We start from the raw sequence: 21324 nt of genomic DNA on the forward strand, positions 1-21324 counted from the left end.
CTGCATGGGCACCGAGCTGAAGATTGACTGCTTGGTGCCATTCCAATGGTGACGGGCGCCTGGCGAGACGCGAAGACGGACACAGTGGCCAACTGCTTCCGGAAGGCGGGCTTCATGATGCCGGAACATGAGGAAACCGGTGAAGACCGCGACGACAAGCGCACAGACGACGCATTTCGTGAGTTGTCGTCCGTCTTCCCGGCTGCCGTTCCACCCGAGGTGTCTGCGGACGATTTTGTGGAAGCGGACTGCAATGTTCAGGCTGTTGCGAGCCTCGCTGAGGAGGACATTGTAGCTGCAGTCACAGGGACCCAGGATGCCCAGGCCAACAGCTCAAGTGGCGATGAAGATCGTCCGGATGAGACGGCGGCTACATGTGCGTACCCCGCCGCTGAAGTGGCGGCAGCATTCCGCTCGATTCGCCGTTTTTGCGGCGACATGGAGTGAACCGGGCTGTCGCACCTGGATGGCCTCGATAAGATCGAGGCCAGCCTCTTCAACTTTATTTCGAAGACGAAGAAGCAGGACAAGATAAGCAATTCTTTTTGCGCAAATAAAACATTATGTTGCATCGTGTATGTGGAATTAGTTGTCATTCTTGAATGCGCCGATTGTAGGTGATTGTCCGCCACTGGTAAGGTCTCGGGGCCTGTATTTTTTTTAATCAAATTTTTCGTATATCGAACTAATTCGTGATCCCCTTCGAGTTCGATATATCTGTGTTTGACTGTATAGGGTGGCCGGTGAACGGTTGCGCAGCGCGAGCAGTCGGTTTTTTTTTTTTTTCAAGAAACTCGCTCGCAGACACTGCGTGCGTCGGCGTTGTCTCTCGTGGGTGAGGGCGTGTTCTCATTCCTTGCAAGCGGGTAGTTCAGCGTTCATTGCAGAAAGAGCGTTTCCATAGTCGACGTGCGCTGTTCGCTCTCTCTCGCCACACGGCGAGCACTGAGGCGGTGGTGCCCTCTCGTGCACTCAAGCGAATGGACAGGACATGGCGATGCAAGCAAGCAAGCAAATGGGTCACGACGATGCACGTGGCGACAGCAGAATATGATGCACCACTGACAAGTCGAGACCCTAAAGTGCTTTGCCTCTAAAAATCGCAAAGGTGCACGTCGTCAGGGGCTGCTCCATGTGCGCACAGTGAAACCACATGCGCACACGGCGTCGAAAATGAATAGCGCACTCCATATGTGAAGTGGCCCCACATATGCAGTCCGAACTCTAAACGCAACGACACAAAGCAAGGATTTTTAAATGCGAAGCATTTCTTAGCGAACCTTTGGCACTCTGAGCGTTCCTATCTATCTGTCTGTCTGTCTGTCTGTCTGTCTGTCATGTCATGTCATGTCAAGTTATGTCAGTCAAATGTGACTGAGGGATCGACGGCTAGCTGCTCGGCCACCTTGCTCCAGAGCTTGCTGGAACTTCCCTCCGATGCCGGTTCATCACTTTGTGGTTGGCCATCTGTTCTCATCATGCCGGCCTTTTTCCAGTAGTTTTGAATGGTAGTGGATGTGACACTCCACCATGTGCCTGTAAGCATTTCCGCAGCCTCTCGGACGTTGATGGCTGTCGAGCGCTGTAGGCGCAGGTTTATGAGCACCCGCTGAACAAGGCGCTTCCGGAAGTGCGACTTCACGCTCTTTATTATGCCTTGGTCCAGTGGCTGAAGTATTGATGTGCAGTTTGGCGGCAGGAACTCAAGACTCTTATTAGTAAGCCGAATGTTCACAATGTGTGCCGAGCAGTTGTCGACAATCATTAAAATGTGCCGCCCGTCCTTCCTCTTCTTTTCGTCTACCGTCAGCAGCCGCTCGGAAAAAAGCTCGTGGCTCATCCAGGCACGCTGATTCGCCCGATATTGGCACTGCAGCAACATTACGTTTTTCATTCAGCGCGGCTTCGAAAACCTCCCGATCACAAGAGGCTTCAGCTTTTCAGTGTAATCTGCATTGCAGCAATACAGCATGGTGACTCGAAGCTTCGACTTCTTGCTGCCTTTGCACTGTTCTCCTATAAAATGCATTGTCTTGTCCGGGAGCAGCTGATAAAAACAGGCCGTCTCGTCTGCATTGAAAATATCAGCCTCCGCGTAGGACTTGACCATTTCGTGGAAACTTTGCTTCATCAAGTGCTTCATCAGCTGCACTTTCCTTACCAGACACAGTCTGCCAGGTTACGCCGTTTCGTTGGTGAAAACGGTGGAGCCAGCCAAAAGACGCTTTTAAGCCGGTGACCTGAAGAATTGCAGCGAGCTTCCGCGCCTTCTCCTGCAGCATTGGGCCCGACACGGGCACATTCTGTGCTCTCATGTCTTTAAACCAAGTGAGCACTGCTGCGTCAATATTCTGAAAATCGCCAAACCGGAGTCGCTTCTTTGATGGGGCAAGCTGAGATTCGTGCTGTTGCTTGAAGGTCTTCTTTTTATCTTTGAGAATCTTGGCGATTGTCTACCGCACCGCTCCACATTCTTTAGCCACGATGGCTTGTTTCTTCCAGTCTTCTACTTCACGAAGAATGTCTACTTTCTCACTCAAAGAAAACTGCTTCTGCTTTTTCTCCGTAGGAGTTGTTGAGCTCATGGCAACACGAACGCTGGCACGCACTTCCAACACAATAAAATACGCAGAAAAAAAAACAGGATAGAGAGGGCTGATACCGGTGACAGCACGCGAACAACTGATAAAGCAAGCAAGAAAAACGCGATGTGTTGTCGTCGCCTCCGCAACAGGAAAAAAGAAAAGGCCCACTTCAGCGTTGGCTATTAGTACTTTTTTTTTCTTCGCCCGCACAGTCTCAGGTTTTCCGAGCCCATGTTTCTCGGTACTCCGCTTACAAAACCTGATGCGTTGTCGCCTCCACAAGGGAGGGGGGAAAAAAATAAATAAGAGCCCTCTGCCCGCGTCTTTCTCCTCCCGCGCCATCTCAGGTTCTTGCGGGAGGGCGTCCGCTCTTCGCGCTGCATCGTCTGCTAGCTTACAGCTCCAACTGCCATGACCGATACACTGAAATCTAAGAATCCTCGCATTTCGGGATATAAGTGCGTAGTACTGAGGTGTTATTAATGACACGGGAATTAAATAACGATCATTATTCTGAAGTTCGTAGTGGTGAAATATTTTTACATTGAAACTATAAGCAGTTGGCACGGGATTTTTTAAAAGTTGGTTAATCTGAAATGTTCGTTAATGTGTTCGTTGTAACAAGGTTTGACTGTATCTAGCTGCCTACGTCTGGGAGCTCTCATGATCACCTCCTTAACTTTGTGTAGACCAAAATTGGCATGGGAGCACGCACCCCTGTGTGGTTAGGAACGAAATGGGCACGCTGAATACTCATGCAAACGCACGGGTACAATATAGCAAGCTCTCTGTCAGTGACAGCATGAGCTTAATAGGAGACATGCTACACACAACTGGTAACGATCAGCTCCATGTGGCAGCGAACACTGCATTTTAAGGGAGGGAGATGCGGGGCCAAAAAAAGAAACAACCTTAGAAAAAAAAATATGCATTTTCAGAATTGAGTTTTTTAGGATTGGTGGTTCATTAAAGAACCTGCTCACCAAGTGTGGTTGTTATCTGTGCAGCATAAAAGAATAATAATGGGACGGTTGCGTGCATTTGCTGTCGAAAGCGTCTCTGAAACACTTTTTTCAAGACACGGCTGCAAAGCGGGCAAGAAGCTGAACGTGAAGTGCATGCCCATGTTAGAATGGACATCAAATGTCATAGTTTCATAGTGCTCCTTTCAGAGAGCTATAAATTTCCCCCCACTTTGCTGGTATCGGCGACACTCATCACTAAATGCAAATTTACCAATTATAGTTGAGGCATGGTTATGCGAGGTTACCAGCAGGTACCGAACATGTTCACAAGTGCATATGAAGTTCTTGATAAGTGTACTATCGGCGTCAAATGAGACCTGAACAGCAGCAAGCATTCGCAATGGTTAGTGTGCGCCGTCTCGTCATCACTGTAGACATGCGCAGTGCTGCCAAACCAGATGTGCGCGCCTGTCAATGGTGATGACTACAGGGCGCGCACTATACCATTGCGAATGGCTGCCACTGTTCGGGTTTCATTTGGCAAGCCTTGAAAACTATTACAGATGTGGCTGTCGTGATTGAACTTCTTGAGCAACATTAAAAAGCATGAATTTGTTTTGTCGGACTACCCAGTGATGTGATAGCTGCGCCAATTGCGCCAAACTGCGCCAAGACGTGAAACCTGCTACATCCTGCTACATCTCTGCTGTTCTGCGCCAAACTATAAGCACACTAGCGGAAAAACGTGCGCAGCGCGCCGCCGCCGGCAAAACGCGACACTCCAAAGCTACCGCGCGGCAAAATTTTCGTGCCGCGAGAGGAATGGGTTCGTGCATCACTTTTCGCGACACGCTGCCCGGCGCTTTCTGGGGGACCTGACTGGACGCAGATTGATGGGTAGGCTAGTTAAGCGCTGGTTTGGCTTGCTCAGGCTTTTGGGGGCCGACATAACCCTCTTCAGACTGCTGTAAATTGGCGTGACCCCCCAAAAATGCACCTTGGAAGGAGCGGCTCGCCGCGAACTGGTGTGACCGCACCGCCGCAGCAACACAGAAGTAAAGTTTCAGCTGTTAGTACAGCGGCGTCCATGACTGTCTTATTTTTGCCCCCTTTTTTAAGTTCTGCTACTCGAACCAGTGTTATACCACGGTCACACGGACAATGTCGACATCTTGAACAAGATGGACAAAAATGGTGACACTATATCATCTTGGTGTCGCCAAGACAGCGATGGCATTGGATTTTGCATTGAACAGCATGGTTTTGCAGCGATAAAGCGACATGCTACGAGCAAGAGGCCAGGGGCGTAGCCAAGGGGGGGGGGGGGGTTGGGCGGTTCAACCCCCCCCCCCCCCCGAAATTTTTCAGTTTTGCTTGCGTATATATACACACACACACACATACAAACGCACACACAAACATACATAAAGTATGGTTGAACCCCTCCCGAAAGAAATTTCTGGCTACGCCCCTGCAAGTGGCACATTGAGGCCACGAAGCAGCACCAGAATTCAGCAGGTGTGTTGAAAACTCCGAAGACCTGCACATCAGATGTATTTGGACTTGAGAAAAATTGCAACCCAATCCGATCCAGGCTTTTTGCGAACCCACAGTAAACCAATGTAGGAGGCGTTGATGTAAACGTAACCTGCTGATACAGATTCGTGAAATGCCCCAGCCGTCGAGCAACGGGCGAGAGCAGAATGCCGTAGCTTCGGAAGTATGCGCGCGGCTAGTGCGCACACTGGGGCTCTTCGATTTTCGGACTTCTGGCAGTTCTCTGGCAGCCAGAGATAGCCAGAGGGTCAGCCAGCAAGTTCCGGTCGGGACAGGAAGCAGCGTCTTGGTCACATGTGTGGGAAGCCCGAGACAACGCGAAGCTGCCCCAAGATTACAAAATCGAACGCTGGGACAGCCAGCGTAAACGTAAACAAACGCTACCGCCGTGGCACCAACGAAACTTTGCGCCGCGTGCGCGTTGGTTTTTCTGCATTGCCCGCTTGAAAATATGTGGCTAGGTTTGCTGAAGAGCTGAAGTGATATTCTCGAGCATACGGATTTGGGATACGATCACGTACGTTCGCAAAATCGTGCGCAACTCGCCCCGTCCGCGAACAAAACAGCCAGCTGGCGCACGGCGCCACGAAAGCGATGCAAGGTGAGCTACCGCGCCGCTAGTGGCTTAACCAGCTCACGTCTGCTTAGTACGTGTAACAGTCGCTGCACAACACGACGCGAAAATCTCGCGAAAGTGATCGTGTCCCCAAATGAGCTCGAGGAGATCTATCGCGTACTACGTCGCACACACGCGTTGACCAGCTTGCATTTTGTCATAACTTGAGACATGCGGCGGTATGGGTGCCACGAGTGCGCGTTATATCCAAAATAAACTTCTGTGTGACGCGTCTTCGACTCGTTTTGGCAGATGTTGCCTGAGCCTCTTTTCCAGTCCTAAGTGGCACTCCAAAAATCTCATGTACTAGCTCAGCTTTTATTTGAGCTACTATAGGTGATAACCGCGTACATACTGCATGGAATTATTACTAAGAGGTGGAAAAAGACAAAGCCGACGATGAAATAAGCAACAAAAGGATGTATACATTTCTGAATACATCTTCGTTTTTTCACATCGACGCCTCGTAGCATAACATAATACCATACCTCATATACTGGCCCGTAGATCGAAGTACGCTCGCACGCCGTTCGCGACCAACGAGGATCACACAAAAAACAATGTCGCGATCGCTTTTATTCGATCAGTGCATTTTATCAACATCGAAGACCTAGTTGAAATAGTTAAGTTCTGACGGGGTTCACGCACGCAAACATACGATGGAGCGAAATAGGTAGTTCGATCACAATCGTCTCAGCTAAATGCACATAAAGCACACACGACACCACAATCGAATACTACTACGAAAAAATAAACTCGAAAGGGGTATTCATGCGTTCGTACGAACGTGTACATAACTTTTGGGACATGTGCACGACGCAGTTAGAATGGTTAGAACGCCACAGTTCGCCGCGTTGTTCACGGAAGGAAACTTCACGGGACACGTAAGAAAAGCAATAAACATTAGCTCCAAATGCTCGCCGCCACTCGTAATCGCGCCATCTCGCACGGCGGAACTGCGCCGAGCGGCCCGAGCGTAAGGACAAGCAAAGGTGTAGTCCGCAAGCGCCCGCATTGCAATCCGTCGAGTCCTCACAAAGATGGCGGCGAGCGCATATCGTCTCTTTTCGGCGTCTGCTAGCCCGAAACCTTCCAGAGAGCTTCCACGACTAAATTGTCCTGGAAGGTTCTGGCGACCCTCGGGCTCCCCGCGGGTCGCCAGAACCGTCCAACCCGAGAAAAACGAACGCCAACCGGAAGTGCACCGCGGGGGGGGTCGGAGCAACCCGAGAAAAACGAGCGCGCTCTGGCTGGCTCTGGCAGCCCGCGGGTAGCCAGAAGTGGAAAATCGAAGAGCCCCACTGTCAGAACTGTGGTTATCGTTTGCCACAACCGCTGTGGGCGAAACCGCGGTCGCTCTTGACACTATCGTGTATGGCGACGGCGAAACTGACGGAACTCCGAAAGTGCACACGCGTTCAACGCCCACCCAGTCCAAGCGATGCTGCTTCCCGCAAACGCCGCAGACAAAACCGCGGCAGATTCGATTATAGATAGCAACAAACGACGTAGTTTTGAAGCACGTGCGCGGCCAGCGCAGGCGGATTGAAAACCAAACTACCGTTTGCTGCAACCGCCGGGCACGAAACCACAGTCGCTATCAACGCGATCATCGATAGCGACTGCGAGCTCCGAAGGTACGCGGCTAACGCAGGGGTAGATTAAAGGCGTAAAAAAAAAAAAGGCACGAAGCAGTAACGTAGCCAGCCCCCCCCCCCCTTCCCGAAAAAAATTTCTGCCTATGCCCCTGGCACGAAGCCTTTCGGCGTTCATGTCGATCTTCGCTTCTTACTATGATGGAGCGGACTCCACTTAAAGGGACACTAAAGGCAAATAACAATTTATGTCAGAGTGAAAGCCCAATGTATGACAACTTCTAAAACGGCAATATTATCAACAGCAGTGCCCTACTTACCGAGAAATTAAGCTAAATGTATCACATGATGAGCGCCACGAGTGGGACATTTTCGAAGTGATCCCAATGACGTAGGGAAGTCGGCCTACAATAAATCACTAGTAATCGAACTAGCAGCAGTAAAAAAAGAACATTCCGAGCATCAAAAGACGTAATAAAATGCTGTTTGTTCGTTTCCGCTTGATTCATGGAAAACAAAACCTCCGTGGCGTTGCCATGGGGAACGGCGCGCGTGGTTCAAAGGTTCCGTTTTCGCCGAACTGCGCCTCGCCCGTCTCAGTGGTAGTTTCGGGATCGCGTACTGCCGTGCGTGTTTTGCGCGCTCGTGAAAGTCGCTCTGACAGGAAGTTCGACAAAATGCCGCATGCGTGTGATACTGCCGGATGCCCGAATGGTGCACAACGCCAGCGCTGCAGCAAGGAAACCGGTGTGTCTTTTCACTGGGTGCCGCGGAATGAACCCTTACGCACGAAGTGGCTTAGTGTCATGCCATTGCGCCAGTGTGCTAAACAGTCAAAACCTCTGCGTGTGTACTCGCTGCACTTTCGTACTGAGGATTACGAGACCAACCGCAACTTGGTGACGGCTTTGAATGTGCCCATCCGAGCAAGTCTTTGCCGCAGCGCCGTTGTTGCTACTGTGGGTCCCGCTACTTCCGCTTGACTGCTACTAGTGTCGGCGGCCGCGCAGTAAAAGCGGGCAACGTTGGGCACGGCAGCAGTGACGTATGAGAGTCGTATTTTCAGGCGGGAGATTTGAAGCGCGCTAACGCGATGCGGACGACTAAAAACGTGATTTTATTTCAAAATAAGCACTTCCTTGGCACAAAAGCAGCGCTACGAGGTTTCTGGACCGCTATTTCAACAATCAACGTCGACTTAATATTTGCCTTTAGTGTCCCTTTAAGGCTTGAACACACGTAGGCGTTGCAGCGCGTCAACGCGTGACATTTTGACGCGGCGCCGCACCCTCTCCCTATGGGCAGAGAGGGCGCGCGGCTACGCGAAGCTGCGCGCCCTCCCTCTCCATAGGGAGAGGGCGCAACGCCGCGTCAAAAAGTCACGCGCTGCAACGCGTACATGTGTTCGGGCCTTTAGTTTTCAGTTGGCCTCACGGGAAGCTTTGACGCGCGCTTTCGCGGCAGCCAGCTGTGCCGTCCCTTATTGGTCCGTTCACGTGTGTCCCAGAAAGGCGTACGCGAGTTCTTTTGACGGAAATAAATGTTTTGTGCGTATATCGTGGTTTGGAAACAGGTTTTGCTAGTTTTTTGATGATACGAAATTTTGGCCGATACATATATTGTCGCTCCCCCTGCAGATTCGTATCACCGAGATTCTACTGTAGTTGGGAAACCCTACCTGCGTTGTTTGTTTGGCCACCCTAAGCCATTATAAGACCGCAACGCCAGTGTTTACGCTTACGGGGCTGTTAGGTGATCCAATGGTGTTATGCAAACACCCATTATTGAACAGAACTTTTTATTTCAGAAGAGTTCCTCCTTATTTGTCTGTTTTGTTTCACACGGTTCATTTTTCCACTTGGCAGTGAGCTTTTAGCTGCTCCAAAACCTGTTTTCCCTGCTCCCAAACTCGTTTTTGGCTGCTCCAAAAGCCCTTTTACCTGCTCCAAAACGCACTTTTTGCTGCTCCAAAAGCCTGCTCCAAAACAGCTTCAGTTAATCACATCACTGTACCCAATTTTTCAAATAATTTCGTGATCCCTAGGAGCTCTGAAAAATTGGACGGGAACTGTATTAGGCAGTTTCTTTAGCTTTACATGTCACAACTTAAGAATTGCAATGCCAACAGTAGACTTAGTCATGCGCATTAGGATATCTTCTTTGCAGAAAATTTAGTTTGCACTGTCTGCCATCTGAATTTGAAGTTCTTATTTGGGTGATATTTTTCATGAAAGGTTTATTTTTCATTTTGAACAGGTGGTCGAAGCAGACTGATGTGGGCATCACACACTTTCGATCAGGCATGAGCCATGATGAAGACCAAGTGATCCCAAATTTGTACCGTTACATTCAGCCCTGGGAGAGTGAATTCATCGATTCTCAGCGTGTTTGGGCTGAGTATGCACTGAAACGGCAGGAGGCATTGGCACAGAACAGGTGACTTCTTATCTTTTATTGTCACAACACGAAAGATGCTTTTGTTGCATTTCAAGAGCATGGTGGCTGTCACGTTATCTCGGGAGCACTTGCGAGGAATGGATATTGAGAGAGTCTCAGGTGGCACGGCACACACACTTTATCTTAAACAACACGGCCAAACCTCACACAAAATTCACACACTCAACAAATACATGTAACTAAACTAGCTACAACAATGCTCTTGTGCTAAAATAAGTTTCTGGCTGCACTAGCAGTCTGGCCACACTGGCCTCGCAGTAGCGCCCAAAATGGAGCCCCCTTACTTTTCGTGTGGACGGTCAGCGTGGCGTCAGTTTAATCCCTCGTCGTCCGTGTTGCGTCGCACTCGCCGTCGATGCTCTTGCTCCGGTCCTGCGGTCGTCGATGCTCAGCAACAACTGGACAAACCACTTGATGCCGGTTTCGTCAGGGCCAACACGGAAGCAGACGAGTTAGGCTTAGCTGCCTTTTCGGTCCCTTCTTCCCAGTGCGTCTGCGGCCCATCTGATGACGTGGCACCCCGGGGACTGTTCTGTGGGTGCAAGCCGTTCTGCCAACGTAGGTGGAGCATTTCAGGAGCTCCGGGATTCGCTGTGACGAGGGTGCTGCAAGTCCATGGTAGCCTTTCTCGGTCATCGCCGGGGTCAACATAGACTCATGGTGCTGCACCTCCAGGCCCAGCACCAGCCACTCTCTTCACCCGTAAGAAGCTGGCTTCTTCGTGCTGCTTCGAACGGTGCCCCACGGACAATGCCCGCTCTCTTCCTGGATGTTTCACTACGGCTTGGGTCGCGTGCCATGAGCCCTCCTTCGACCAATCACGTGCGTGGATGTGGCAGAGGTGCATACCATCGAGGAATTTCCCATGCCTCGCACACCATCGCCATTCCGACATTCGGCACATGCCTCATGCCCCTTTACTCATGACAGTGGTGGGCTGCAGCTGGATTACATCATTGGCATGTGGAATGAATTAATTTGTTACCCAAGTTTAACACTGGGGAACACAGCATCTTCTTGTGCAGGGCCTTTCCAATTACAGTAGACTCTCAATAATTCAAACTCTTGGTTTTAAGTCAAACAAATTTCTAAGTTTTGGTTGGCCCAGTATGTGTTCAACGTATTTTAAAACTGCTTAATTCAAACTGCTCCATTGCATTAATTCAGTTAATTCATACCTTTTGCTTGTCTATGCTGGAAAATATCTGCACTAACAATCCCATGTTGATTGAGCAAGGGAGAAAAAAAGAAACTACATGGTCTAGTCTTAGTCTATCGCATGCAGAGTGCTTCTTGTGTCACTTTTGGCGCAATAACGTTGTGTCATGCGGAAAAGCATCTTAAGAGAATTTGTTGCTGGGCTAATTGGTTCATAATGCTAAACTGCATAGTGCAAATTTGGTGCAGGACCTAGGTGGTGTGTGTGCTCTCCTATGTCCCATACCGAATTTGGGCTCTGCTGTTTAGCAATCGTGTTAAGATTGGGAAGGGACTTTCAGATGTGAAAGGACACAGCATATTTTGTGCCTTAATTACACGCACATGAACTCGCTGTGTAATAACAAATTCATGGGGATCACTGACATATAGAAACTCTACTGCTTGTCATTCAGAGCTATCTGTGATATTGCTGTGGGCTTCAGAAACAATAAATAAATATATGCCAGATTTATCTCGCACACTGGCTGGCAGTTGTGGCTTCTAGTTGAGAGCTTGTGAAAAGTCACAGAGCTGTATTGAGAAACCTTGCACAGCAGGACCGGACGTGTCCTTCGAGCTGTGTTATGTTCCTTCTGGCAGGAGGAGCCTGCTATTCAATATGGCTCACACTAGTATGCTGCTTGCCGGCTGGATCGATGGTCTGAGTCCGTCATTGCAGTCTTACAGAAAAATTGTCATGAGTAAAGGGGCACGGGGCGCGTGCCGGACGGCGGAATGCGTCGATGGTGTGCGGGGAATGGAAAAGTACCCAATGGTGTGCACTCCCGCCACGTCCACGCAAGCCATTGGCCGGAGAAAGGCGCGTGCCACGCGACCCGAGCCGTGGAGAAAGACCACAGGACAAGTGAAAGTCATTGTTCGGTGGAGTTGGCGAAGAGCAGTAGAGCGACAGACTGAAACGCCATAGTGGCCAGACGCTCGAGTTAGAGTGAGCTAAGCATAGCTTGAATGATTTTGATGTTAGTGATTGCGCTGTAGTGTCACATTTTGGCATGTATTACTTTGTATGGTGAATTTTTTGGGGTGTTAATTTTGTCTGCAGTGCTGTGTCCGATAAAGTGTGTTTGCCGTGACGCCACGGTGTCCCGCCTCTCTCTCTCTCCCAACTCCATCACATATTGCAAGCGCTCCCGAGATACGTGACAAAAATGCACAGAGTCTGATGACGCTAAGTTCTACGCCCTGGTGTTTGATTGCTTAGTGTCTCTGACATTTTTCAGAACATAGCCGTAACGGAATCAGTGTGCAGTTGTCAGCATGCAGCGTCTCTTGGTTGTTTTTTTTTTACAGTGGCCCTTTTCATAATTGTAAAGCTAGCTTTCCTGTGATGCAGTTTGTTCAACTAATGGTGCCTAGTCTCTTTTGCAAACAGCGTGTTCAAGCGCAGTTCGCTTGCACTGTGATGCAGAAAATGTAGACTCATCTCTCTCAATGTAAATACGCATAATAGCCAAGCTCTGACACGTGCAACTAGGACATCCTCTCCACTTGAAATACAGTCGACGTCCGATTTCCCGGACCCTCAAGGGACCGCGAAAACGTCCGGAAAATCGGGCAGTCTGGAAAAACGAATGCACGGGAAAACGCACCTGTTTGGTAGGTATTTTTCGCTGATGGAGAGGGTCACGGCCGGAGTACAAGATTCCCATTGCAATTCAGCCAATGCATCGTTTTTGCAACAGCAAACTGTTTGCAACAGTTTGCTTCGAAATTCCGAACTCCCTCCCCACCTTTGTCTGCGACCGACCGCTTTAGACTTGTTCAATGATGGCGGCTTTTTTCTCCATCGTGAGCCTACGAGGGGGCTTTGTGCGCTTCAAAGGCGCGGAAGAAGACGAAGGAGCAGTCGGTGCCATCGCTGTAAACGGCGACTCTGCTCGACGAAAAGCGCAGCACGAAACAGCTAGGAACTCTGTGGATGCTGCCGAAGGTCGAGAAACGTGATGACTGAAGATAGCACGCAGCAGCAAACGATCAACCGCAGACACGACTGCAGAGCTGGCAAAACAACGTGTGAACGAACACCGTGAGGTTTGGCTTGGCTAAGCTACGGCTGGCAACGGATTGACACGTGCGGTTTCGAGGTTACGGCAGCCGTGGCGCGGTGCGGCGGTGCTGCTGGCCACACCTGCGATGCGAGCATGGAGGGTTCGAGGATATGAAAACAACGAAAATGGCGGCGTCGGTGGTGACTTTGGGTCGGCGGTTAACAGTAAAAAGTCCGGGAAATCGGATGGCGAAGGCTATAAGCGTCCGGAATTTCGGACTTTTTAATACATTGACTCTATGGGGAACTTGATGGTGCCACAGATGAGTCCGGGAAATCAGGCATGTCCGGAATTTCGGGCGTCCGGGAAATCGGACGTCGACTGTACACCAGGTGCCGCCATTACAGTCGAACCCGTTTATATTGAATCGAAAGTGCCGCGAAAAGTGGTCGCTTTATGAGTACTTCGTTGTATATGGACTCGCCAATTAAAACGTGCACTTAGCGACCAAGCCGTTTTTTTTTTCTCTGCATTTTTATGAAAGGGTATTAACCCCTGCGGTGACAAGTTAGGCCTTTCTGGTGTTAAAAGCGACGCCCACTGCGTTATCCCGAGTAAATCAAACCACCTTTGCCATGAACTCGCACAGTTTCACTGAAGCACGGTACCGCCACATGGAACCGATCATATTTGGCTAGTTGCATTCAGCACATCGCATACTCGGCTCACGTCGTCACTGCCAGGCCGTTTGCAGTCTAATGTATGTGCGTGTTTGTGCGTTCTACGTGCATGCTTCACTACGGACCATGCATGGCCGCGGCGAGTAGCCTGTTTGTTCAACGTGACGAAAACAAGCATTTTGCAGGCAACGCGCAAGCAGTCTCGCTCAACGCGGCGGCGGCGAACTTGGGAACGGCTGCCTGACGCGCTTGTACCACTGTCACTCGACATGGTTTACGCCACACGCGCAGCTGAGCACATAGCTGTAGATGAATGTGATAGGGATGTCAGCAATTAGTCATAATGTCACGTTTGTCGCCAGCCGTCACCTCGGCATCGCCCCAATCGCGCGGAAGTTGTAATCATTGATCGACCGGTCTTTCCCGTTACCGAAAAGGCGGAGGACCTTTGGCGGCACATTGTGGTGTCTGCGAGTTGAGCGTTGCAGTGAATATTTAAGTAATGAGAAGTTATTGTCACGTGGTCGTGACGTCGACGAAGACAGCAGTCGGCGTTTTCAAGATGAAACTGTTTATTTGGCCGAACTTGTGGCCGGGAAACGGAAAGTTAATTTACAGCAATACACACGGTATGCACTGAGAGTGGCGAACAGAGCGTCGACCGTCGATCAACACACAGGCGTTCAAGTGCGTTGGCTTTTATATAGGCGCTATCGAACTTTCCAGCGATATCGCTGGTGGTGGCGTTATCTCTCGACAAAGCTGGAGCATTCGCGTGCGGCGCGCAATCTTAACAAAACGATCTACTACAATCGCGAAGTTTCTCGAACACTGCTTCGCGGACAGCGTCGAGCGTTGATAACCGTCCTTGCTGGTCAAACCCGAATACATCAAAATAAAACAAGAAGTGGGCGTGGCATTGCCCCCCTCTGAAAAAGCATTGTCCCGATGCTTGTGAAAGAACAAAGAAGAGAGAAAAAAAACAAGTGCCTACATAAATAAATTACAATAACAAAGGAAAAAGTAGAGTCCCCAGGTTCGCTAACGCGCAAAAAAACGGCTTAAGGCGCACGACATGGACGACTTCAGGTCGTGCGCGGCGTCGCTGGGAGTTCGTAATGCCGTCCGGGATGACCTCGTAGTCGAGAGTGCCGAGACGTCGAACAACCTTGTATGGCCCGAAGTATCGCCGAAGGAGTTTTTCGCTAAGCCCATGTCGGTGTATCGGCGTCCAGACACAAACACGGTCGCCGGGCTGGTATTCCACGAAGCGTTGTCGAAGATTGTAGCGACGGCTGTCGGTGTACTGCTGGGTCTTGATGCGCAGGCGGGCGAGCTGTCAAGGTTTTCTTCATCGGTGACGTTCGGTAGCATGGCGTCGAGTGTCGTCGCCGGGCTCCTTCCGTAGACCAACTTGTACGGTGTCATCCGCGTTGTTTCTTGGACGGTCGTGTTGTAAGCGAAGGTTACGTACGGAAGGACGGCGTCCCACATCTTGTGCTCAACGTCGACGTAGACAGCAGTCGGCGTTTTCAAGATGGAACTGTTTATTTGGCTGAACTTGTGGCTGGGAAACGGAAAGTTAATTTACAGCAATACACACGGTATGCACTGAAAGCGGTGAACAGAGCGTCAACCGTCCATCAACACACAAGCGGTCAAGCGCATCAGCTTTTATACAGGCGCTATCGAACTTTCCAGCGATATTGCTGGTGGCGGCGTTATCTCTCGACAAAGCTGGAACATTTGCGTGCGGTGTGCAATCTTAACAAAACGATCTACTACAATCGCGATGTTTCTCGAGCACTGCTTCGCGGACAGCATCGAGCGTTGATAGCCGTCCTTGCTGGTCAAACCCGAATACATCAAAATAAAACGAAGTGGGCATGGCATTATCGCTTCTTGCATTTATGGCATCTCGCATTTCAAGGCAGTGTTTGATTCATCGTAGGCAGTCGTAGATGCAGAGAACGGCATCACAAGAGGTTGCCGTGTGAAAGGTGACCGCAGTCCTCATGCTGCCTCCTGTTTCTTTTTTTTTTTCCCCTCACTGCCATTTGCAACTAAAGAAACACCTGGAAAGTGAGCGACCTGAATCGCAGCGTCCGAAATCTGCGTGTGGTGCTCGTCGTCGTCTATATCTTCGTCGCTGTGATATCAGTTATCAAACGAGCTGTGACATAAGACCGTCGTCATGATAAGGCACTATAAAAGCAGAACCTTCCATCAATAAAGATGCATTTGTTCCTGCCTAGTCCCAGCGTTTGTGTCTTTCATCGGCCATGATAGAACAACTGGTGACGAAGATGGAACTGATAATACGATCCTGAAGCAAGCATCGGCACAGCGGTCGAAGCGGAACGGACGACTGGCCAAGAACGGAAGGCAAGCGTTTCAAAATGGCGATTCCACTAGCTTCGCAACGTTTCGGAAGCATGCCAGAGTTTAACCCGAGCAGCGACGACATCAAGTCGTATTTCGAGAGGTTTGAGAACTTTGTGGCACTTAATGAGGTTCCGGAGACAAAGAAGCTGAGACTGTTCTTGAACGTAGTAGGAAGCACAGTGTACGGGGAGCTCCAGAAAATTTTAGTCCCTGACAGACCTACTGACAAAACCTTCGCAGAAATACAGGAGGTTCTAGAACAACACCATTGTCTTGTGTATTCTGTAATCGCCGAGCGTTGCAAATTCAACAAACGCATGCAGAAGGAAGGAGAATGTGTCAAAGACTTCATGACAGAATTGAAACATCTGGCGCATAATTGCGAGTTCAAGGCGTGTCTAAACGATGCGTTGAGGGATCTACTCATGGTAGGATTGCGCGATCAAGAGACTCAAAGGATATTGTTCGTAACTGAAAACTTAACCTTTGAAAAAGCTTGCAAAATTGCACTTGAAAAAGAACTTGCTGCCAAGCAAACTAGGGAGCTACATTCTAAAGCAGAATGCTCGACCGATATTAATGCGGTCAGTAGGAAAACACAAGCAAAAACCAGGCCATCGGCACATAAAAACGAAAGGGGTCAAACGAAGACCACTTGTTATCGCTGTGGGAAAGGGCACGGTGCAGACAAGTGCTGGTATCGCAACACGAAGTGCAACACATGCGCTAAAACAGGGCATCTGCAAGCGATGTGCCGAGAAACAAAAAACCGTCCGGTGAACTACGCTGAAGCGACAGACGAGGAATCGGACGATTCCCGGACGTATCACGTCGTGATGTGTGCTAGAGATGGGAAACGAAGCTACAAAGTGTCTTTGCTGATTGAAGGAAAGCCTATTTCTGCTTTTGGATACGGGCGCAGCTGTACATTGATGCCTGAAGGTACGTTCAAGCAATAGTTTTACAGTGATTCCACTCCTGCGCCAAAGTGCGCCAAATTGTATTTACTGCGCCATCCTGATAATATCGACGAAATTTGCGCCAAACTGTGCCAAAGTCTCGGGATTGGGGGCGTCTCTCACCGGCAATCGCACCGCCGGCGCGTCAGAACATGTGCAGCTCAATCTTGGGGCTGCCAGTCAAGTCGCAATCATGGACCAAGAATTATTCCGCTGAATAAATAGCGCTCGCGCGTGCGTTCCGAGTAAGCCACGATGCCGTGCACGGTGCCGATGCAGCTTCTGTTCTGCAAGTCGGCTCGACAGCAAAACGCGCTCTCCGCAGAGGCTCGTGACATCTAGGCCTATCGGTAGCGAGAAAGTGCGACGGCGATTCATCGGCGGACGTCGTCTGTTCCAGAAACGCTGCTGATAGCTCGTTTCAAGCGTCGCACGGCGCGTAAGGAAAGCAATGTTCAGTAATAACTACATGAGTGCCGCTAAAATGTCTGTCACTTCTGTTTCCGGACATCGCGGAATGAAATCTGGGATCGCTCGCAGTAGATATATGGGACAATATCTAATTTTCCTTGCTTCGCGTTTATGGAAGCGCACGCGAACGGTGGAAACGCGTTGACACTTCTCCTCAGATATACTTTATCCATGGTTCTTCATCCAGAACAGCTTTTTCGTAATTCCTTCCGCCAGCACGTCTGAGTTTGTAATCACTTTGCGGTAAATACCCCCTAAAAGGCCCTGCCCTTTCGAGCTCACGTGCTAGGGTTCCAATTCGAATTTTTTGCTTGCTTTTTTAAAAATGTCATCTCATTAGTAAAATCATATCTCCTGGTCGGAGCAGCCGCAAATGCGCAGCTGTCATTAGCGGGCCCGTCGCTGACGGCCCACAGTGAAGCGGCTACGCCATGTTACACGTCCGCCCCTTGCTTTCGGGGGTCAATAGCTAACGGTTAAAAAAACTAAGTTTCGCTTAAAGGGGCCCTGCAACACTTTTCGAGCATGCTCAAAAAGCGCTGCCGATCGGTAGTCGAGGCTCCCGAGAACACGCGAGCCAAATATTATAGCGATGCGCACGGCCTGGAATTTACAATAAATTCTCAAAGTCAGCTGAAAATCGCTCCCTCTTCTCTCGACAAATGATGTATTAGTCCGCAAAATATGACGCGATTGTCGGCAGTTCCACCATTGGCTGATGTTATAATGACGATAACACCCTCATTATTACTTTCGTTGTTAATTTTGAGTTCAATAAGTAGATAATATGTATGTTTATATTCTGTTATCGCGCTAAAAACACCGAACAAACATTAATATTAGCACTTCCGGTCTCACCGACAGCTCGTCTGCTCGTAGTTGCGTGGTTCCGTTTTCTTCGCCATGTGCAGTGCTGAAAACGTGAATATTTCTGTGCTTTTGACCATCGCCGGTTGCCGTTGAGAGTGGCAGCCGTTCGAGTGTTGCCTCGTCAGCTGGGAACTGCATCGTCGGCACGTTCTCACGACCGACCGAGGCAGCCGTGCAGCATGTCTCCGATAACAATGCTGGCGTCCGGTAATGGCGGCGCTTCGGGGTCGTCTGCCAGTGCCGTCTTACGAGGCGGTGTATCGGTGTATGGGCCGAAACCGATCTCAGCTGTCATTCATTCCAAACGAGCGCGCAGGTTTGCTTCCATGGTTGGCAAAGCGATGAAAACACTACGGCGTTCGAGGTGCACACCCAACATTACCAAACCGACGCGCAGTTTTCAAGCACGCGCGATACGGCTCCGCTCAACGAGAACGACGCAAGCCGACCGGAAGTGGCGGCACAGACCACGTGGTTGCGCCCAGACGTCAGAGAGAAAAAAATGAAGAAAAAATTTCCGCCGATGCTCTTGGGCGGAGCCTCGCTCGTCTGCGCTACCTCCCTCGACTCACTGCCTAGCTCTCCGCGCGCTCGCGGCGTTGAGTTGAGGGAGAAAGCTGCGGAACGTGATCTCTATAATTTGGTAACACCACTTAGACTTGACGGATACGAAAAATTTTTGCGGCATATGACTCGTGAAGAGTCATACGTCAATAATGAGACTATTCCACTATAACTAAGAAAGGTGTTGCAGGGCCCCTTTAAGAGCGAAGAAATGAATGCGATACCAAAAAATTGTATTGTGAAACGAAGTAAGACTAGCAGCTAACTCTTTTGGATCCGATCTCGCGTAACTCGACAAAACGCTGGTTTAAGGGAATATGGCCCCTCCAGGAACCGAAGCGTTTTCTTGCTCCGAGTTTTCTAAACGCGAAGTAAGCGTTGAGAGCACAGCAAGTTTACGAGCAGTCTCCTGATGCCTCAAGATAGCGCGCGCGCAAGCGACTGCGCCCTTCGAACGATGCGGACCCCCCCCCCCTTCCGCTCCCCTGGCGTCCCGTCATGCTCCTTACGAAAGACGGGCGGGGCGTTTCCTCTCTGTTTAATGAGCATTCGACGGCAGGCCCGCACGCGGGAAGATGTTATCTCATGCGCTGTTCTTGCGGCGGAGACAGACGGCCGGCTAGTTTAATCTCCGCTTCAGCTGCGTTCGTAGCCAGCGCTCGCGAGCTTTTACCCGCGGCTAGAATGCGCGTGGTGATGTTATTAATTTGGACTTTATACAGAAAATTACGGCAACGGTGACTGCAAAAATCCGCCGAGAGTGTCCACATAATTGCTATTGCGAGGGTCAATGTACGGGGCAGATTTCGTGCCCCCCCCCACTTAGGTGATTAGGGGGGGGGCGCCCCCCCTGTGCGCACGCCTATGCTCCTGAGATGATTTTTTCCATGAGATTTGCAATGAATCGAAATGTTTCTAGCCTTCATAAGAGCCCCTTAATAATACTCAGGTGCTTGAATGTTAATGCAATATGCTTTTGTATTGCACTCTAGGATATAAAATTCGCTGCTCCAAAGTGCTCCCAGATGCAAAATTATCTGCTCCAAAGTGCTCCAAGATGAAAATTTTGCTGCTCCAAAGTGCTCCAAAACGGAAATTTTGCTGCTCCAAAAATTGCTCCATATCTGAAGTCCTCGGTTGCATCACTGGTTTTAGCAAACTGCATGCAAACCAAGGAAGGCAGTGTTAAAAACTTATACAGGACAGCCTGTAAAGCTGAGAGGACGGGCGACTGTAACCGTCGAGCATAACGGCTGCAGAACAGAGCTTCCGCTACACATAGTAGAGGACCAGGGCAAGGCTATGCCTACGCTTTTAGGTCGAGATTGCCTTAAAAAGTTGCAACGTGACTGGAATACTGTTAGTGCTGTCGCACAAAGCGCGGATGTCAGTTCTCTGCGGGTAAAATTTCCAGAAGTCTTCCGTACGACACCGGGAATAGTTCGCAACTTCGAAGCCAAAATAGCCATAGACACTATGCTACTCGTGTGTTCTGCAAAGCCAGGTCTATGCCTTTCGCTACGAAAGAGGCAGTCAGCGAAGAACTCCGAAAACTAGAAAGTCAAGGCATCTTAAAGGCCAACTCCGGCGATTTTTTGGCCATGTTAAAGTAATGGCGCTTTTATGTTCCGAGACGTTCCTGTCACGGTCCCGATAGCAGAAATACTCAGCAAATTGGAGAAGTTGGTTCATGTTTATGACAATTTTTACCAGCACAAAAAGACAACACCTATGGATCGAGACACACTTTTTGCACTGGTAAAATTTGTCATAATAAGTACCCATTTTTAACATAGTCAAATCCCGCTACAACAAAATTGATGGGATGCGCAAAAAAGTTCGTTGTCGCGGAATTTTGTTGCAGCAAAATTTCATATACAGTCGAGCCCACATATAACGGCCCCACTTAAAACGAACTTTCGCTTAAAACGAACGATGCCCACGTGACCGTGGAAATATATATTATCTCTGTGTCGCAAAATCACACTTGCAACGAACGTCTCTGAGCCCTGCCGATCGGTTTCAGTGAATGGAGCTGGCGCTCCAGCGACTTCCCGGCACACCACTTTCGACCCCCGATAAGCCCTGCCTCCGCTGCCGTCTAGCTGTAGCTCTCCCCGAGTGTTATTTTGTTATGCACCCCTCCGTCCTTTGTCCCGCATCCGCACCGACTTCGACAATTCGCGATTCGTTTCGCGTGCATGCTGACTGAGAGTGAAGGGGCCCTAAATTTTTCTGACGCGCAGAGCCGGCGCAGGCTACTCTCCCTAGCAAGCTACCCGAACTATCCTCCCTCGCAGCTCCTTCGCCAGTCTCCACCGCTCCGCAACGCTGCCGCATCCGGCTTTTTTTTTTTTGCTAGAAACGAGCCCAGGGAAGTTACACGCGTGCTTGCTTGTCTTAGCACATGT

General features: G+C 49.9%; 1 protein-coding gene across 1 annotated transcript in view; it reads left to right on the top strand.

Annotated features, from left to right (window-relative positions):
* The window catches only part of LOC119389333 (pre-mRNA-processing-splicing factor 8), a 619528-nt gene that overhangs the window by 445364 nt on the left and 152840 nt on the right, over nt 1-21324 (top strand). The window contains exon 22 of the mRNA XM_037656539.1: nt 9575-9754. Within this exon, the coding sequence (XP_037512467.1) occupies nt 9575-9754 (180 nt within the window). The remainder of the gene's footprint in view (nt 1-9574; nt 9755-21324) is intronic.

This window comes from Rhipicephalus sanguineus, chromosome 4 (assembly GCF_013339695.2).
Source record: "Rhipicephalus sanguineus isolate Rsan-2018 chromosome 4, BIME_Rsan_1.4, whole genome shotgun sequence".
In the NCBI taxonomy this organism is placed as follows: domain Eukaryota; kingdom Metazoa; phylum Arthropoda; class Arachnida; order Ixodida; family Ixodidae; genus Rhipicephalus; species Rhipicephalus sanguineus.